Raw genomic sequence first — 20,677 nt, 5'->3', positions numbered from 1 at the left:
CGTGAAAGTGTCAGGTAAGATTTTTAAACTATGAATGAATGAATGAATGTAGAATAATGAATTCATATGAAAAGCAATAAATGTCTATAATATATTTTCTGTCTTTTACAGTTCCTCCTTGTGCATCTTTGGCTGTGCTTCCTCCTCCTCCTGCTGTGGTTGATGCAGCCCTTAAACGGGTGCCAAGGGCCACAGCCTGGAGAAGAAAGAAGAGGGCCGAAGAGGACAAGAAGGCCCTGATCCATGGCAAAGCCACTGCACGGCGAGCGGACCCAAAGGGATATCCCTGCAGACTGTGTGGACAGCCAAAGAGATTGGAGTTTGGACACAGTTTTTTCCAAGGGAAAAGTTTCTGTGCCACTTCTGCTGGAAAGACTGCTTCCCAATGGCTGTCTGAGCAGAAGAGGGTCGCAGCCGCAGACAATGTGAGAGATGTGCCTCGGACGACTGCCTGGAGGTGGAAGAAGAAAGCGAGTCGGTTGCGCTTGGGCTGCCTCAAAAAGGGCGAAGAAGGGCACACCGTTTACCTGCCGGCTGTGCCAGCAGCCCAAAACAAAGGATTATGGACACTCACGTTATGGTGGCAAATCCTTCTCCAGCACTTATGAGGGCAAAGCGGTTGAACTTTGGCTGGCAGAGCAACGGGCTCTTGCTTCCACCAAATAAATGGCTGTTTATCTTTGTTAATTTTGTACTGTGTGCTTTTAAATAGTTTCTGTTGTTTAAGTTTTCTGTTAAACAATTGTTTTTATCTTTTATTAGTATTTTGTTAACATTAATATATTTTGTTTGTGGTGTGAACTACTTAATAAATAAAACTGAAAACGAACAGACTGTGTTTGACTTAAAGATATTTTAAGGGTAGAATTGCTATTAAATGAATCAAGGTTCCCAAAAATGTGTATAACAATTTAATTACATTATAATCCAAATTAATAAATAGGGGCAAAAATGAGCAATACAAATAAAATAAATGGGTAAGACAATTTACATGACCTTTATGAAGGCAGATAAACATTCTATAATAAACAACAATAATCTAGGACTGTTTCATTAAAAGGCAAATAATAAGTATATAGAAACAGAATATTTATATAAAAAACACTTTTTAGAGTGAAGGATTTAGTTCATTTATTCACACATTTACAAATAATTAACTATTTACAGTGAATAGATATGCTCACAATAACAATGTTACATTGTATGGTTCAATATAACGTTTAAAAATGAGGATATCAAGTTTGTGCCCTATTACACGTATTAAATAATACAATTCCTTAATAATAAAGTGCACCCTATTGATATAAATTTAGTGTGAATTGAGTTTGCAAAACATATGGGTGGAGTGTTTTTAGGCATTGTGATTCAATTGACTATTAACAGTTACCTGTCTATATTTCAGCTCAGCTGAATTTTGGATTTATGTCAACAACAACAAAAAACTCTTTGCAGGGTTCTGATTGCTGGCAAGGGAATCTGCAATTCCTGTAGGGTCTTGTAACCAGTTGGACCGGCTGCAAAGCGAATTTTTAATGCCTTCTTAATTGTGTCATTGGTCCATTTCATCCCTTTTGTGGTTCGTCTTCCTAATGCCATAATTTGGTCTTTTGATAAAATTTGTTTTAAATTTTTGTCCCTCATTTTAATTGTTTTCTTGAGAGCTGCATTTTCCTTCTTTATTTTTCTTAGTGCTGCCTTTGCATTTTTTGATATTGTTTCTTGTCTCTTTAATTTTTTTAATAGACCCAGGTAACTGGCTGATGGCTCACTGGTATGCTGACTGGCTGCTGGCTGACTGGGTAGTGTCACCTGTCCCTGTCTCTCCTCTCTAGCCATGTCCTCTATTTCTTCACTGTCACTTTCCCTTCTCTGAGTGTCCTCATCCTTTTTTTCCTCAACCTTATAGAGGCAGAATACATGGTATTGCTAATTTTGAGTACTGAAAATATCACATAACTTCAAAATTAGAAATATTAATATTACTTCAACTAGTACGAGTTTGTACTTATTATATATGTGTCACCTGTAATACTATAGCTGTGATCAGCAGCGACGTGCTGTATGTTTACAGGTCTAGGGGTGCATCGTGGTGCAGGGGCCCTCCTCTTTTTGACCACAGGACCGATGCACAAAGATGGTGGGAATAGCATCTGGTCTCAGCCTACTCTTTAATTTTTTGTCATGACAAATTGGTTTGCCTCAAAATGTGCCTGCAGAGTGATTTGAGTTAAGTTTCCACACACAACTTTGTCTACCCACATACTGTACATATCGCATGATGGTTAAAGGCACAGTTATAGGTAACACTGATGACTCCCTGCAATGTGACTGCACCCTTACCATGAGATTTAGCTCCTGGGTTTTGCAAGGCTTTGCTTGGTCCTTATTTCTAGTAAAAAAATTCCCATTGGGGTATTTCCATATGAAAAAGTGCAAATAAATGTATAATTACCTCACATATTTTTTTGTTGTTGTAATTTTTATTTATATTTAGATTGCTCCTGCTGACTTGAGCCAACCATTTTTTTCTCCTCTCCATGTCAGTGGGGAAGCCATACATTTGCACACCTTTCTCTGAGCGATTGGAGCATCCCCATGCAGCACAGCAAACCATGATGAAGACTATGCAACGACAACATGAAAGAAAGGACACATACAAAATGCTTGGCATGCTATTTAATTTATTATAAATGTATTCATGAATTGCTGTAAATAGTTATTGCATTTATTTGAATAAAAATACAAAAACAAAAGTAATATCGTAATATATTATTATAATTTAAAATAACTGTTTTCTATTTTAATGTATTTTAAAATGTAATTTACTCCTGTGATGCCAAGCTGAATTTTCAGCCTCATTACTTTTGAACGGCAGTTTATATACGAGTATGCTTAAGTTGTTTTAAAGCTGAATATATTGTGTATATGAATAAGTATTGTAAGAATTATACATTAGATATATAATATTTATAATACATAAATAATTATATTACTATATATAGAATTGTAAGAATTGTAAACAATAAGCTTCATTTCACTCAATTTTACATTTACGTAACTGCTGCTAATAGTTAATAGTTCATTGACCCATTGTGCGGTGCGACCTGTCACCAGCCTGTCTCTGTACTATCTGAAAAGTCATAAATATGACATTAGTTACCATGAGATTAGTGAAAACAATGAACATGAGGTAACATAAAAAGGCAACAGAAACCCTAGCCTGAAATAAGTTGAGGCAAATAACGGTAAGTGAACACTAATCCTCAAATATTAGCTGATTTGATCTTTAAAAAAACAACATCGCTGTAACAACATACTCGTGCTACATATGTCGGTGTGTTACATAAATATATAAAATAAATGCATTTATTGACTACTAATTACCAGAAATCGCAGTTCTGTCACTCTACTCTAACTGTTTTAAATGCCTGCCAAAGCACTTCCTGGAACTATCTGAAGTCTACGTGAATCACGTGACGATCAAGCATTTAGAACTTCCGTTGTCGCAACTCTCTCTTTCTATGGCTCTGCTGTACAAGTAACATTCAAGGAGCATTCATGATCTTCAAAAATGTAAGGCAAACAGGTTAGGAAAGTGAACCAAATGAAAACGTATCCAGGTCACATTTAACACCAAATTAAAAAGGATATCATTCCGCTTGTGTTTGTGCCATTCTAAACCAAAGTGTAAGAGTAGTGCAGATGTGTTAAGAGTTACTGTATGAGTGTCTCTTACGTGTATTTTAAATTTTTTGACATATTATGTTAGCCAAAAGATAATTTGTGTGTGCAATATGAGCTGTTGGTAACGTGAAGTGAATCCGTCAGTCATTGTTTACGTACAACAGCGCTCCGTGATCGCTCATATTACTACTACACTACACAACTACAGCTAGAAAATAGCTTTAAGCAGCTTTAAACGAACATCTTCAGTATTATGGCTCATCACAGCTGAGAGACACATCAGACAGATTAATTACACAACTCATTACTTACCTCTTACTGGAGTTTCCACATTGGAGAAAATGTACTGTTCAAAATGGCGGAAGATATTGCGGTTTCTATAGTGAAAGACTCTTTCACCGGCCCCCACTTGGATGGCGATTTTTCCACTGAGAAAACTGATCTCCAGAAAGCTGACAGCATTTCTTTGGCAACAGGCTATCACACATGCTTCATCTCTCTCTCTCTCTCTCTCTCTCTCTCTCTCTCTCTCTCTCTCTCTCTCTCTCTCTCTCTCTCTCTCTCCCCATCACAGACACACACATCCATTCATCTACCATAACTTGGAAGAAACAGCACAATCCGTGATACTATTTCTGAAGTGACACTTTTGAATTACTAACGCAGTCTTAGACGCATCATTTGTTTTGAACCAGCAACGCAGATTATGATCTGTAGTGTAAGACAGTAGTTCCATGCACAAATGCGTTTTTATAACCGTAGTTTTTCCTCATTTCTAACAAATGTACTTGTTCATTGAACTGTTATATTTAAGCAATATCACACTCGCAATCATGCTATATGGCCCTACATCAGCACTGCTGCTATATCTCGGCCTGCGGCCGAATCACAGCAGTGCTGATGTAGGGCCATATCGCACTACTGCTTAAATATCACATTCAATACTAAAAGCAATATATTTCAAATTGAATTAGTATATACTGTATATATTAATTGCACTATTAAGAATGATATGCTTTCTCTGAAGACTAACTTAGCATGTTTATCTTTAAGGATATTAATTAATTCCTGGTGGAAAACAGATTTGTTAAACAATTGAAATATTCCACACTCACTTTCCAGAAGGTCGTTTTGGAAAGAACATACAATATACATCAGAGGATCTGGACCGAGTACTAATTATATGTTTTCCTCTTTTTTTCCCATTATGTTTGTTTGATTATGTACAACGTTTTGCAAGTTCACATAAATACTTTTATTTGTTTAAATTCATTATTTGTTTCTTGTATTTCAGGTCAAATTCTTCTCCAGTGTAGGATTCAATATTTCAGCTCAATTTACCAAAAGAGGGCAATATTTTATGAAGCAATAAAATACTTTTATTCTAGTGCAAGAATTGAATTGCATTCATGTTAAATTACATTAAAGCAGATAAAAATGGTTTTGCAGTTGTTTACAAACAAGCTCTTACAGGAATGTTACTTTGGCTAGTAGCACACAGGAAAGAAGTAAATGAAAAAAATTATTGCACTAACAATTGCCAGTTGAACACACACAAAAAAATATTCCCCACTGATCTACATTCGCAAATCAGAGGTGACATAAAGCAGCCAATTTATGACTAGTCAAACCAAACCACTCCCAAAATGTAACCTTACAACCAAGAGCAATGTTTTCATTATCGTCCTAATTCTACTGAACTTCTAACACACTTCTGACAAAACATTAATCATTAACAATTTATTTTAAATGGTTATTTGGTCCTCGCAGAACTGGAAGATATTATCATTTCCTCTTTTATGACCTTGTTGACTGATATTTGTTGTGTTTTGGACAAACTTCTCATCTATAATTTAATATAAACTGCTAAAAAAAAAAAAAAAATGCAGTTTTGAGGCTAAGATTTTGCTTTCACCATTGTGCAGAAAGAGAGCAAATAGATGAGGAATAATTCAACCAGCATTAGAACATTTACACTGTGCAAATTTCACTGAAAAGGTGAACTCTAAAAATCCTTCAACCATCTTTAAAAATTTGAAGCAACTTTAAGAACAAATGAAATGTTTCCTCTAATATTTTGGATCAAAGGGCATAGGGCCCAGCTCTATTTTGATGTCAGCAAACTGTCGGTTGGGATTGCATCCTGATTGGCTCCATTTTTTGACTCTTTGAGGCCAAGAGCATGGCTGCTGGTGTTTCCTCTGTTGCTGCTGGCAATAACACCATGGCTTGCACTTTGACCCGGGCCCTTCAAAGGGTCGACTGCAAATGTACAAACAGGAATTTTTTTTAGCCATAAAGCCTCATGCGTTGTTCTCTTATGCATGTAAACATGCACTCTACTGATTCTCAGACCTACAGACAGGGAAGTAACAGACACGAATGTGGTTACAAACATGCAACTTCAAGTCAACATGAAAACAAAATTGACCGCATTTACTTGCTATATATTTATATTTACCATGTTCCAGGTCTTATTTTGGACAAGTCATTATTCCAGAGAAATAAAAATGTTTGTCTTCATAATGTTTAGCAAAATGAAATAAATTGCTCTGCCTCTTAAAAAAACAGTCCTTCTTGGTGACACGAATCCATATTTTTCAAGCCGCCCCCCCCCCCCAACAAGTTGGCTCAGTTAATTCTCTATCCAATCAATTCATTATGTATAAAATCAGCTTAGGCTCTACATTGTTTTCCCTTAGGATGTCCTGTTTCGCTTGTAAATTTGTGACATTACAGAAGAATAACGGGTTTGCGAATACCATTTCATGTTGACTTTTAGAGATTTATTACAATTTTGCCAGCTAGATTTCCAGATTTTACCAACAAATACATCATGAAAACATAAGATTAACCCAACAACACCAAATGGCTTACCTTGTCCCAAAGTGTTTTAAGTACGTATCTCCAAATATGTGCCTGTAGATGTAGTCATCCAGATCTTCAAATACGTCATTATCGAGACTGTGATACTCGTCCATTTTCTCAAGATAATCCTCAACTCCACTAACAAAGTCTGTAAACAGCATCTGGTCATGGATGAAGACACCATTATGGAAGAAATTATTGATGAAGCTCTCTAGCTCCCTCCAGTGGTGGAAATGGCCAACTTCTTTCTGCAGATAGCTTCGCAAGAGTTTGTTAAACTCATCTGCGCGGATGGGGTCCATCGCCTTATTGAACAGACTCATAGACTCCTGATAAGCACAATCAAAAACATCAGAACACCCTCTGGGTGGCCTTTTCTGACTTTGCTCTTTCTGAGTGCCGGGTTTGCGTGTGTTAGGATCGTCGTGAAAAGAGTCGATGGTTGATTTGCGAGGGTGTCGATGTAAAGTTTTTTTAGGCTGCCAATGGATATCTTCTGCACGTTTGTTGCCCTGTTCCTTAGAACCATCTTTCTGAAACGTCTGACGTTCAGGTTTTGCATCCTTCCTCTCTTGGTACCTCTTGTCATTACCCCTATTGAAAACATTGGAGGCGGAGTCTTTAAAGTGCCTGAATGTAGATTTAAAAGAGTCCGATAACTTCCTGAGATTTTCCTTAACCACTTCTTTGGCCTTCTCGATCTGCTCCTTGTGATGGTGCACAAACTCTTTGGTGGAATTCTTGACAGCATCAAGGGTTTCCTTCACCTTTCCCATCATCCCATCCTGCGGAACCTTGGTCTTTACCTTCTGGTCACCTTTTTCTCTCCCCTTTTTTGACTCTACATAAAGTCTCTCCCAAAGATCTGAGCGTTGCTGCTCAAATCTAAGTTTGTTCTCTAGCTCCAGTAGTCGAGCCTGGAGTTCTTTGCCCTCGGGATCCGTCTTGCCTTTCATGTCTTTCTCTTTCTGACTCATTTCCTCAAGTTCCTCTTTCAGCTTATCTGTAACCTTCTGTTCTTTATCAAGCTCTTTCCGAAGGACCTGAGCCTCAGCCATGAGTGCTGCCCTCTGGCTGATGAAGCTACGGACTTTCAGCTTCTCTTCTTGCAAGTGGCCCTTCAAACGTTGGTTTTCGGACAAGATCGAGTCTGTTCCAGCTCCTCTCTCCTCTAACTCTCGGATCTGTCCACGTAGGTACCTCAATTCCTCCCGCAAGGCCGAGAGGGACTCCTCCTCTCGCTCAAGAGTGATTTTAAGGTGCTGGTTTTCCGTGGTCAAGTCCTTCTGCTGAGATTCCATCTTGTTCTTAGCTTGCAACAGTTGGTCAAACAAATCTTGTTTTTGAGCCTGTGTTTTCAAACAGAAAATCAAACTTTTACCACTACCCTCCTCACAAATTTGTAGGAGACACATTTTGAACTACTTAACACATACTAATGGTGACAATACAGAAATAATTGGTGAATTTTGTTGCAGCAATCCTACAGTATCAGCACTCACTGGATGTTGCACCAATTAGTTGATTTAGAGTTACCTGTAGCTCTTCCTGTTTAAATCGGTGATGCTGGTTTTCTTTAGTTATTTCATCCATGATGCTTGTGAGGGACAGGACCATGTCCTCTTTTTCCTCTAGATCTTCCCTCAGACTCTCAACCACTTCCTAAAGGTATGGAGATAGGGGCGTAAGAATGGACGCCTATGAAAAACTACAAAGAAAACTAACCAGATACCCCATTTACACCTGGTATTAAGATGCGTTTCCAGTTACAAGTGGTCAGCATTAAATACATGTGTAAACGGGTGCAAAACATTTTGCTATCAGATCACAAAAAACACAAACAGAGGTAGACAAAATTTGACCACATTGCATTTGAGGTGTAAATGCTAATCCGCCCTGAAAGCATCCCGGAAAACAGCGAAGCACCACCTCCCACCTGTCAATCAATCGCTGCACTAAAACAAGAGTTTACCTACACTATTGGGAAAAATTAGCAGCGAAAGTGCACAGGCAGACCCAGAAAGACAACCAGAAGATTGGACAGGACAATTGTGAGTAAAAAAAATAAATAATAATTTTGGATTGACTCACAAATCAATGAGAATTACCAGATACAACTAAGTTTGCAGACCATTTGAAACAGGATCAATGAGTACATGGGGAGAGAAATGTTGTGTAAACCATTCATTAGCTTAAACAGTAAAAAGCCAGGATAAAACTGGTAAAGAACATGCACAGAAAGACAGCAGCTTTTGGAGAACTGTGTCATTATCAGATGAGTCCAAATTGAACCTTCATGGATTTGATGGCAGAGTATTTGTGTGGAAAAAGGCAGGGGAAGAATTCCAGCCACACTGCACTAAGGGTACTGTAAAGCACAGAGGTGGAACTGTCAGAGTCTGGGGCTGTTTCTCTTACAGAAAAAGGGGGAATTTACAAACTGAAAATAGAAAAAACATTTAGCATTACAAATTGAAATCATAAGGAGTTTGGTTATTGTTTGGTAACTCGCATAAGATTAAGATTAGTCAAATCACTCTTAGAGAAAAAGCTGCTTTATTCTACACATGGTGCTGATTCATCATGAGTGCTGCCATGTTGAGAGCGTATGGCTAGGTGAATATTACTCGCGTTATCTCGATAATCCTCTAATTATACACTTTTACAGACAAAAAAAATGTAGTCAATGCTGACTGCAAATAGCACATTTCTACAATCGCATGTGTAACTGAGAACGTGTTTTTGTATGATGGCGTACTGAACGTCATGACAATGGTAAAGTTAAAGGCAGCTCTAATGTGTTTGTTTCATATTTGTATTACATTGTTTCATCATTGTATTATGTTTGTAAATCGCCAGACAAATTAAGATATTCCAGATCCCTTAGTGAAATGAAACATCTTGAAATAATTTGGTTCCTGTATTTATAAAAAAAAATATTTATAGTTTTTTGGTTCGATTCCCAACCCAATTAAAGGAACAGTTCACCCCAAAATGAAAATTCTTTCATCATTTACTCACCCTCATGGGATCACAGATGTGTATGACATCCTTTCCTCTGCTGAACATAAATGTTGGTCCTCACAATGCAAGCAATGGGGTACTTTTGAAGCTCCAAAAGCACATAAATGCAGCATAAAAGTAATCCATGTTAAGCAATCCAGTTGTTTAATCCATGTCTTCAGAATTGAAATGAGAGGTGTGGGTGAAAAACAGATCAATATTTAAGTCCTTTATTTTTCTATAAATCTCCAATTTCACTTTAACGTGATTTGCATTCTTTGTAGATATCACTACCTATTGGGCAATGAAGAGAATTTACACCTGTTTTTCACCCACCCCTATCATATCTCTTCTGAAGATATGGATTTGACCACTGTAGTAGTACAGATTACATTTATACTGTCTTTTTGTGCTTTTAGACCTTCAGAATTTTGGTACCCATTCACTTGCATTGTGAGGACTTACAGAGCTGAAATAATCTTCTAAAAAGAGAATTTTTGCATGTACTATTCCTTTACAAACATAGTCAAGAAATATAAACCGTAAGACTTCAGTACTTCACATCCCAAAAATAATATTTTTTTTTATTGAGCGGAACCTATAAAAGTAAGACATTTTAACTGAGATTTACCAAAAAGACACAAATTATTTGAAATAGGTTAGGGTTAGGTGGAAATATGAACTAAAAGTAAAAGACCACCAAATCTTCAAAGCATCTTAACATGAATTAGAGAGGAATTAATAAATCACCAGAACATATAAAAGACAATGAAAGCTGAAACAAACTTCACCAATGACAGCATTAAATACAGAGGAAAACCAGGAAATGTAGATGTTTCGTGATCAGAAAACTGGATCTATTTCAAAGTCTCTTGCCTAATTTTACTCAAATTAAATCAAGTAACAGGTTTAAAGCTGTAGTAAAGCCACAGTCTTCCTCAGTCTCATGTCAGTTAGAGTTTGTGAGTGCATTGTGACAGACCTTACTAGGAATCCTCTGCCTCTCTTGTATCTGTACAGTGCCTGAAAAATACACAAACAAGTTGGTAACATAGTTTGGGAACAAGCATTGCTAACAAAAACATTTTCTAGTTAATGGGATGAGCATAACTAGGAAGCATTTACAGACAATTTCCATGACTAAAGATTTTATTGATTTCAACTATTTTTCAAGGACTGGACATCACAATTTTAACATTTCCAGGTTTTCCATGACTGTGGGAGCCCTACATGGTATTACCTATATATATATATATATATATATATATATACACATACACACACACACACACACACACACACACACACACACACACACACACACACAACTATACAATTGTACTGCCACAGTGCTTTTTCTTTAAGGTACTGATTCTAGCAGTTCTATTTGAATTATTTAACCATTAAAGGGAAAGTTCACCTAAATATGCAAATTCTCTTATCATTTACTCACCCTCATGCCATCCCAGATGTGTTTCTTTGTTCAGCAGAACACAGAGTTTTTAGTGAATGTTGCTCAGACCTTTGTAGTTTCAAAAAGCACATAAAATAAACATAAAAGTAATCCATAAGACTCCAGTGTTTAAATCCATATCTTCAGAAGTGATATGATAGGTGTGGGTGAGAATCTCCACTTTAAATTTCACTTTCAGATGTGAAAATGAAATTAAACAGCCATCACATGTTCAGATGTAAAAGTGAAAGTGGAGATTTAGAGTAAAAAAAAGGACTTACATTTTTATATTTTTCTCACCCTCACCTAATATATCGCTTCTGAATCATGGATTTAACCACTGGAGTCATATGGATTACTTTTATGTGATTTTTGGAGCTACAAAGATCTGATCACCATTCACTTGTATGGACCTACAGAGCTGAAATATTTTTCTGAAAATCTTTGTTTGTGTTCTGCAGAAGAAAGAAAGTCATACACATCTGGGATGGCATGAGGGTGAGTACATGATGAGAGAATTTTAATTTTTGGGTGAACTATTCCTTTAATAGGAAGAGCACATGAAAAAGTGAGAGAACATGACACTGTTTACCGTAAAAGTGTCCGATGCCGATGCTGATGGCAATGAGCAGTGCCAGAAGGATGCATTTGTTCAGGGTGCCACTGATCTGGCCCTGGTACTGTGGAGCAGTGTGGGGGTCCAGATGTGCCTGAATCTCTTCAAGGACCTAATGAAGTCAAACGTGCAATAAAATCAAATTGGGGATACACCGATATGGAATTTTATTGTGTCTGATAACCTATAATTGCACTTTATGAGTTTTAACTCTTTAAACTGGAGCTACCAGGTAATTTTAGAAATCTGGAATTCACAATCTGACCAACTCTTAACTGTTGCTATTTATGGTTTGGCGGTAACCTGAACAAGAAGTGTGTCCATACTGAATGAGAAATAAATCACACAATATTTGCATTAATTGTATCGTGCCCATTTGATATAATAGGAATAGGTAAAAACGTCATACAGAGCTATAATGTAGGGAAAGTCTCAACATGTAAAATACAAAAACATTAGTTGCACTCAAAGGCTATTGTTTTTAGCCATCTAACGTCACTCTGTGAGGACTATTTCAAGATCTATGCACAATGTAATGTTGTGTTTGGGCTCCTTTTAATCAGGATCATCTATAAGTAACAATATGTCATTTTCTATATTCTGTTTATGTTTAATGAAGTAACAAGCAAAAATACGGCAGTAGGTGAGAAGCATTGGTATATGTTGTTTTTTCACATATTCAGTTTCTACTTTATTCCTCCTGTAGATTTATAGAATGAACTAATAAAAACATACATTTGCAATCCTAAAGCATTACAGTCAAACAAGGCATATGTTGTTGTAAAGGATTACTGCTGTTATAGCATGATTTTGAATAATGTACCATATAAATTTCTAGCATTTAATGTATTATAAAGCATTTTGAGTTGTTTGTTGCTATGATACGACACCTCCCCCTGTCTCCTCTGTGGCTCATGAGGCTCTCCGGGCTCTGAACTAGTCCTGGTCCTCCTCACTCTGCGTCTCCTCACCACAGGACTGCTCTTCATCTCATCTTCCGCTTCCTCGCTGCTGCTGTTACTGGAGTCTCTCTGCACAGGCTGATCCACTGGGAAAACTGCGAGGATAAATAAAACAAATTTACTTATGTCAAAACCCACACAAATTATTCATGAACATACTGTAAATAATTGATATCATGGTGGCAACTTCCCATTGTTCTTAAAATTCGAATCACTATTAGGTGGTGTGGCATAGTTTCTAAAGCTCAAAGTTATCGAAAAGTTGCTGGTTCAAGACCCATTAAGAGCAAGACATGAGCTAAAACCTGAAAGCTCCCTATAAGTCACTTTGGATAAAAGCATCTGCGACTAAATTACTTTTTAAAGCCTGGTCCACTCTGCAACTTATTCTTTCCAAGAACCATGCACTACGACAGGAAGAGACCATCATGTTAAGCAGTTTGGTTTGGTTTGTTTTTACATTTTATTTAGGGTTGGATTTATATGAAATAGCTGATACCATAAAAATACACTGGTGTGGGAAAAAAAATGATTAAGGAGCCATTGGCTCCTAAACTGAAACATAAAGGAGCCAAATGGCTGTTTTATAGTCGCCAAATCAAAGAATTGCTCGATTTAGATAGAACGGAGAAGAAAAGGAAGACAGCTGATAACCCATTAATCGGAGGTTTAATAACAGTAAATATAGTTGAGAAGATATGTTTGCATTCCCTTTTGTCTCATAAATGTTCACACACCTTAACCCATAATTTATACAAATATAAGAGATAAAAGATTTTTGATTTGTTTAATACTGCTCTTCACAATCTACATTACAGATAATTACATAAAGTATAGTATGCATATAGTAGTTTGTTGTCTTCTTGAGCATCAATGAATGTTTTGCACCTTGTTTTTGTGTAAAACAAAAACAAAAATCAAACAAAATCTAACATAAAACAAAGGCAATCTGAGTAAACACACAATTTTTTAAAAGTTACCCAATACTACTGGCGTGTGTGGAAAAAGTGTTTGCCCCCTTAAATCCCCAAATCTATAAAACTGCATTCATAATGGGGTACAACTGTACTAGACACACCCCAGATCTGATTACTGCCAGCCCTGATCAATCAAATCAACACCTTACTAGAACTTTTTCAGCAGCATGAAGTTGGCTAAAAGGTCTCACCCAGTAGCACACTATGCCAAGGTCGAGATAAATTCCAGAAATGAAGAAAAAAATGTGATTGAAGTATATCAGTCTGGGAAGGGTTACAAAGCTATTTTAAAGGCTCTGGGACTCCAAAGCACCACAGTGAGAGCCATTAAAAAACCTCGCACAGTAGTGAACCTTCCCAGAAGTGGGCGAACTTTGAAAGCCACTGCTATCAAAGAACATCATTAAGGCTCGTCTGAATTTTGCCAAAACACACCTTGATGATCCACAAACCTTTTAAGGAGAATGTTCTGTGGACCAATGAGTCGAAAGTGGAACTGTTTGGAAGACAGGTGTCCCATTACATCTGGCATAAATCAAACACAGAATTACACAAAAAGTACATCATACCTACTGTCAAGCATGGTGATGGTGTGGGGATGCTTTGTTGCTTCAGGGCCAGGACGACTTGCAATAAATGAGGGAAACATGTATTCTGCTCTCTACCAGAAAATCCTTAAGGGGAACGTCCGGTCATCAGTCTGTGAGTTGATGCTCAAGCAGAACTGGATTGTGCAGCAAGACAACAATCCAAAGCATAGGAGTAAGTCCACCTCTGAATGGCTCAAATGAAGCAAAATTGAAGTTTTGGAGTGGTTTAGTCAAAGTCCTGACTTGAACCTGATTGAAATGCTGTGGCAGGACCTTTAACGAGTAGTTCATGCTCAAAAACCCTCCAATGTGGCTGAACTTAAGCAGTTCTACAAAGAAGAGTGGGCCAAAATTCCACCAGAGTTCACAGTTGTGAACGACTGATCTCCAGTTATAAGAAGTGTTTGGTTGCAGTTGTTGCTGCTAAAGGTGGCACAATCAGCTATTACGTTTAAGGGGGCAGTTAGTTTTTCACATGGTGATATAGGTGTTGGATAACGTTTTTCTTCAATAAAAAAATATATATATTTAAAAACTGTATTTTGTGTTTACTCAGGTTGCCTTTGTTTTATGTTATATCTCGTTTGAAGATCTAAAACAATTTAGTATGAAACATACACAAAAATAGAAGAAATCAGGAAGGGGGTAAATACTTTTTCACAGTACTGTAGTCCAGTTATAAAGACTGCATCTTGGGGACCCAACAAAGTATCTACAATGTTGGTTATTTCAGGTTTTACCAGCTTTGTGGGAACCAAATCGCAAAACCTGACAATTTGTAAGGTACTGACAAATGTCAATGCAGTGTGTTATTTAACACTGATTCCTGTAGCTCTGCATTTGATTGTACAAGCATTTCTGCAAACACACGGCAAAAACACCTGCATACAGAACACATATCTCATGCCAAGATGCAGAAAAACAGGCCCTGAGGTAACCAGCTAATCAACTAAACTACCACATGACTTGTCCTCCAAAAACACCCTTAGATAAGAGCTCATGTTTTCAAAGCTGCAGAACTGTGCATGTCTTATGCTTTTGTGAATACCTCCTTCCTTTGTATTTGGTGTAATGCTCAAACAGGTACCATATCAACATTATAAGTTGTCCTGCAACAAGAAACACTTCGTACAGAGGGGGGAAATGAATCAAGCCTTCAATAAACATTTCGCATGAGTCAGCAGTCTGAATATGCGTGCAGTTGAATGAAGTATACTTTGAAAAGCTAGCGTTCGACTACACGCAGATGCTCAACATTCACATCAAACTGAATATATACTTTGGGGTTAGGGGTTTGTTCAAATCAAACCCCAAGTATGAGTAACAACAATAGTGATGACTGCCTCCATAAACACTACTAATTACCACACAATCTAGTCAAGACATGGAATTACAACACATTTGACGAACACATTGCAGTGCCTTTTTCTCACACTTTACACATGTAATCAGCTCATGCAGCTAGTCAGATTAATGGGGCACAACCTATTTTTGCCACATCAGTTAACATACTCAGTCACAAACAAACACACCCACAGTCCTTAGAGCTTTATCAGCATGCCACATGTTAAAAACGCTCACACCATCATTTCAGAGCACCTGAGAAGCTCTGCAGCTGGCTGCCATATTCCCACAGCGTTCTGGAAAATCCCCATCCACGTTTACACCAATTCAGTGCCACTCCAGGAGAGAGAGGAACATTATTTTGTGTCTTTCAACATTATAGGAACAACAGGCACACAGTAGGGTTGGGATACACACTGGGAATTCCAACCATGTTTCTAGGAAATTCAGTACATTTCCAAATACACTTTCCAACCTAATGGGAATTTAACCTTTTTATAGATGCCCACTTATGGAGTGCAGCCTGGGTGACATGTGAGAGGTTACATTTCAGGGTCAGAAATAAAACTTCAGTATTTATAAGGGCAATATTTGTTTAGTTGTATGTATATATACACTCACCTAAAGGATTATTAGGAACACCATACTAACACTGTGTTTGACCCCCTTTCGCCTTCAGAACTGCCTTAATTCTACATGGCATTGATTCAACAAGGTGCTGAAAGCATTCTTTAGAAATGTTGGCCCATATTGATAGGATAGCATCTTGCAGTTGATGGAGATTTGTGGGATGCACATCCAGGGCACGAAGGTTGAGATCTGGTGACTGTGGGGGCCATTTTAGTACAATGAACTCATTGTCATGTTCAAGAAACCAGTTTGAAATGATTCGAACTTTGTGACATGGTGCATTATCCTGCTGGAAGTAGCCATCAGAGGATGGGTACATGGTGGCCATAAAGGGATGGACATGGTCATAAACAATGCTCAGGTAGGCCGTGACATTTAAACGATGCCCAATTGGCACTAAGGGGCCTAAAGTGTGCCAAGAAAACATCCCCCACACCATTACACCACCACCACAAGCCTGCACAGTGGTAACAAGGCATGATGGATCCATGTTCTCATTCTGTTTACGCCAAATTCTGACTCTACCATCTGAATGTCTCAACAGAAATCGAGACTCATCAGACCAGGCAACATTTTTCCAGTCTTCAACTGTCCAATTTTGGTGAGCTCTTGCAAATTGTAGCCTCTTTTTCCTATTTGTAGTGGAGATGAGTGGTACCGGTGGGGTCTTCTGCTGTTGTAGCCCATCCGCCTCAAGGTTGTGCATGTTGTGGCTTCACAAATGCTTTGCTGCATACCTCGGTTGTATCGAGTGGTTATTTCAGGCAAAGTTGCTCTTTTATCAGCTTGAATCAGTCGGCCCATTCTCCTCTGACCTCTAGCATCAACAAGGCATTTTCAGCCCACAGGACTGCCGCATACTGGATGTTTTTCCTTTTCACACCATTCTTTGTAAACCCTAGAAATGGTTGTGCGTGAAAATCCCAGTAACTGAGCAGATTGTGAAATACTCAGACCGGCCCGTCTGGCACCAACAACCATGCCATGCTCAAAATTGCTTAAATCACCTTTCTTTCCCATTCTGACATTCAGTTTGGAGTTCAGGAGATTGTCTTGACCAGGACCACACCCCTAAATGCATTGAAGCAACTGCCATGTGGTTGGTTGATTAGATAATTGCATTAATGAGAAATTGAACAGGTGTTCCTAATAATCCTTTAGGTGAGTGTATATATATATATATATATATATATATATATATATATATATATATATATATATATTATTATTTTTTTTTTTATATAATATATAAGGGCAATATATGTTTCTTGGAAATGTTTTTTTCTAACCCTACAAGCCAACATATTGTGCCTTCCATTTCATTGCAAATCTTTGAACTGAACAAGTATGGCTGTAAATTATAAAATAACTTGGACATTTTTGCAATGGTCAGTGGCATTTTTGTTTCAAGCCCTGATCCAGTAACATATGCAAGTTTTCCACTCACTTGTCTCAGCCTCAATAAAGGTATACTGGCTGCTCGATGAGGTTCCAAGATAGAGCTCTTCGCTTCCTGTTTCCTCTGTCTCCTTAGCAACAGGCTCCTCCCGTGTGTCAATCTCCTCTTCCCGAGAGTCCGCCAGGGTGATGATGTCAGAGTTCTCACTGAAGGAGCAAAAAATGGCATGCTCTTCCACACAAACATCATCTCTTGTCTGCAAGAAAAAAAAAAAAGTGTATGATTACTTCAGAATTCCTCAGGTAATGTCTCTCTGAGAAACAATAACAGATCAAATATATATATATATATATATATATATATATATATATATATATATATATATATATTATGATAGTATTTCATACCTTTCTGGTGGGTCCGACCTCTGAAGTCACCTCCTCTCTCAAGGTGAGATCCAGAGAAGTCTCAACCAGACTTTCCTCATCGCGTTCAGCTGTAAAACAGGTTCAAATATTTAAAACTTATCCAACCGGTTCTGATTTTACACACGTCTGTAAAAGGAATTCTGTAAACAACATTCATTCATGAACTATAGCTTTTGTATGTTGATGCATATAGTTTATCACCAACAATACTGCATTCTAAAGTTTGCTGTAACCAAATTAGTGCAACATTAAATGCATGACATTCCTCCCACCCACTGAAACAAAAGACATAGTTGAGTTTGCAAATCTTTGTTTTAAATGACAGATCTTTGTGACATCCTCACCAGTTGGTATGTCTGCACGGCTAACCTCTCCTTCCTCACAGTCTCCCACGTTATCAAGGGCTAGTGTCTCAATATCTGAACCCTTAATAATAAAGAAATTGAAAAAAAAAGAAATTGAAGCATATTTTTACAACCATCTTTAGCAGCTGAATTACATTCAGAAAAACACATACTAAAATAACAATTTTTATGGCATTATTTTCAGGACACTTGAGAACATTTTACCCCCAATTCTGACTATCGTAAAGCTTTTTGATGTTTTACTTTTACCATTCCCATGATTGTATTAAAGTAAAAATTTTGTTTTTGTACAATATTTTTCGTAAAATAAAAATAGCAAAATCATTCTGATTCATTTTCTAAATCTTTTCATTTTTCTAAACTTTTAATTAAGCTCCAAATACAAACTTAATTTTCTATATGCAAAATTTTCATTTTCCTTTTGATTTGAGTAAATACATTTTTTACAGGTTTCGTAAAATCACCCAAATGTCACAACGCAACAAATCGTAATGGTCCTAAAGTAAAATGTCATTTCTCAATATTTATTTATTTCTGGCATGATACGTGAGCAGGGCATTTCTTGAACGTCTTCATAAGTAAAAGCTGTACTTTATTGACTTCTGAAAGTAAATTCAGGTGCAAAACAGCAACAAATAATATAACATGAACAAACACATAGCTGCATTAACTAACATATAATTTGAAATATTGCAAAGACAATTACAGCATAGGATTGTGAATGCATAATGTCCAAACGAAAAGTATTTTAACTAGGATTCAAGGTAAATTACTCGTGTAACCTGGATATCATTACAAGTAATAAAATAATAATCACCTCATTACTAATGACCATCCATCCACAGGAAGATTCAGTGTCGCTGGAGCTTTCAGACATCTTTCAACCAGCTAGACAACAAAAATAAACACAACATCTTTATACTAACACAACAGAAGCATGGACTGTTTTATTCAAAAGGAAATAAGAAAACACATTTGAATGTGCAAACAGCACACTGCACTATTTAAGGCCCCAGTTCACATTCATGTTGATTCTCTGTATCGACCTCCTCCTGAACACTTATTATGGGATGGAAATGTCAGGTCGACTCTGTCACTGGTAAATTATTATGTAGAACATACGAACAGAGATTACCATCTTTATAAACAAGCTTACAGATGACTATTGCAGGCAAAAATAAAGAAGCTTTTCATTATAGGTCTGACAGAAACACTGAAATCTGATACATTCTGGTTTATCTTCTCTAAAGACTTTCTTGTGTAATTTCTTACTCATTTTAATTTTATTCCAACCCTGTATGTTGTTGTTTTCTCCAAGGAGCATAAAGTATAAGGAGCAATTTCAAAGAATGTACACTCGCCTTTTTTCATTCAATTGCAGTTCATAGTGACCACATCAGTCAATCTTCTAAAAGCCCCAAAAAAACATAAAAATAGTCCATACAACTCGTTCATTAAATAATTATTATTTTAAGTCTGTTCCTTGCGCGCGCACACACACACACACACACACACACACACACACACACACACACACACACACACACACACACACACACACAAAAAGCTTGTTTCACTTATTTCTTAGTCAGGAAGCACTTACAAATGTGAACCCCCTAAAAAAGTAGACGCACAGAGAAACCATTAGACACTTTTAACATCATTCACCCAAAATCACTAAACCTTGAACAGCCTAACCATATTCATCAATTGAAAAAGCATATACATTATGATATATGGGTTAATGTATATGTTGGCTGGTGCATGATACAGAAAACTATTCTTTAGTAAGAATTCATCTTATTTTTAGAAGAATTCAGGAAATCAAAACCCAGCCAGATGGTTTATATTACGAAGACTCCCGTCTAACATTAACTTTAAGCTATATATGCATCCAAAACTCAACATTGGATTCACTAAACGAACTGAACAGCAGTAGTTTACCGATAAGCTGAGAAAACTGCATGTCATTGTACTGGTTCTCACGCGCGCACCAAAATATGAGTCACTGCAATACTTCGCTTTTGCTATAGATAAATAACTTTATACTGTTTTAAGTGCATGATCAGTTGTTCTTACCAGGTAAACTGCAGCTACAGAAAGCAAATAGAGAAATGTTATCTGAGCAAATCCACAGACACACCTCACCCAACTGAATCAAAACATCAACATCATACTTGAACGATAACAAGACGGCGGCAGCGGAGAGGCAGGTGTGTGGGAGTTGTAGTTTTAAACAAACGCAATCTCCTATTGATTTGATGAGGGACTCCAAATGTATAAACTACAATTCCCTTAATTCCAATAGCGGCCAAGCCACGAGGCTTACGAGTCCTGAAAGTGACGTAGACATTTTGG

General features: G+C 37.3%; 1 protein-coding gene and 1 long non-coding RNA gene across 5 annotated transcripts; both read right to left on the bottom strand.

Moving 5' to 3' along the window:
- Positions 1–7: 7 nt before the first annotated feature.
- On the bottom strand, positions 8–4,244 carry LOC127622670 (uncharacterized). The gene is made up of 3 exons (XR_007967992.1): positions 3,997–4,244; positions 2,453–2,622; positions 8–451 (listed from the first exon to the last, which is right to left on the bottom strand). It is a non-coding gene; the product is annotated as an uncharacterized LOC127622670 (long non-coding RNA).
- Positions 4,245–4,978: 734 nt separating this feature from the next.
- On the bottom strand, positions 4,979–20,516 carry ccpg1 (cell cycle progression 1). 4 transcript variants are annotated; one of them, XM_052096682.1, is made up of 11 exons: positions 20,399–20,516; positions 19,137–19,207; positions 18,299–18,380; positions 17,934–18,022; positions 17,575–17,782; positions 12,515–12,681; positions 11,601–11,736; positions 10,538–10,578; positions 8,089–8,214; positions 6,562–7,901; positions 4,979–5,946 (listed from the first exon to the last, which is right to left on the bottom strand). In XM_052096682.1, exons 2-11 carry the CDS (start codon positions 19,194–19,196, stop codon positions 5,754–5,756), a joined length of 2,442 nt encoding a protein of 813 aa, XP_051952642.1. In that variant the 5' UTR covers positions 19,197–19,207; positions 20,399–20,516; the 3' UTR covers positions 4,979–5,753. The 4 variants fall into 4 exon arrangements, with proteins under 4 accessions (XP_051952642.1, XP_051952643.1, XP_051952644.1 ...); XM_052096683.1 differs by having other exon boundaries at positions 19,137–19,196; positions 20,399–20,502; XM_052096684.1 differs by lacking the exon at positions 20,399–20,516 and adding an exon at positions 19,681–19,727 and having other exon boundaries at positions 19,137–19,196.
- Positions 20,517–20,677: the final 161 nt, after the last annotated feature.

This window comes from Xyrauchen texanus, chromosome 29, assembly GCF_025860055.1.
Source record: "Xyrauchen texanus isolate HMW12.3.18 chromosome 29, RBS_HiC_50CHRs, whole genome shotgun sequence".
Lineage (NCBI taxonomy): Eukaryota > Metazoa > Chordata > Actinopteri > Cypriniformes > Catostomidae > Xyrauchen > Xyrauchen texanus.
Note: the sequence above shows the minus strand (reverse complement) of the source record. Positions and strands in the feature narration are given on the sequence as shown.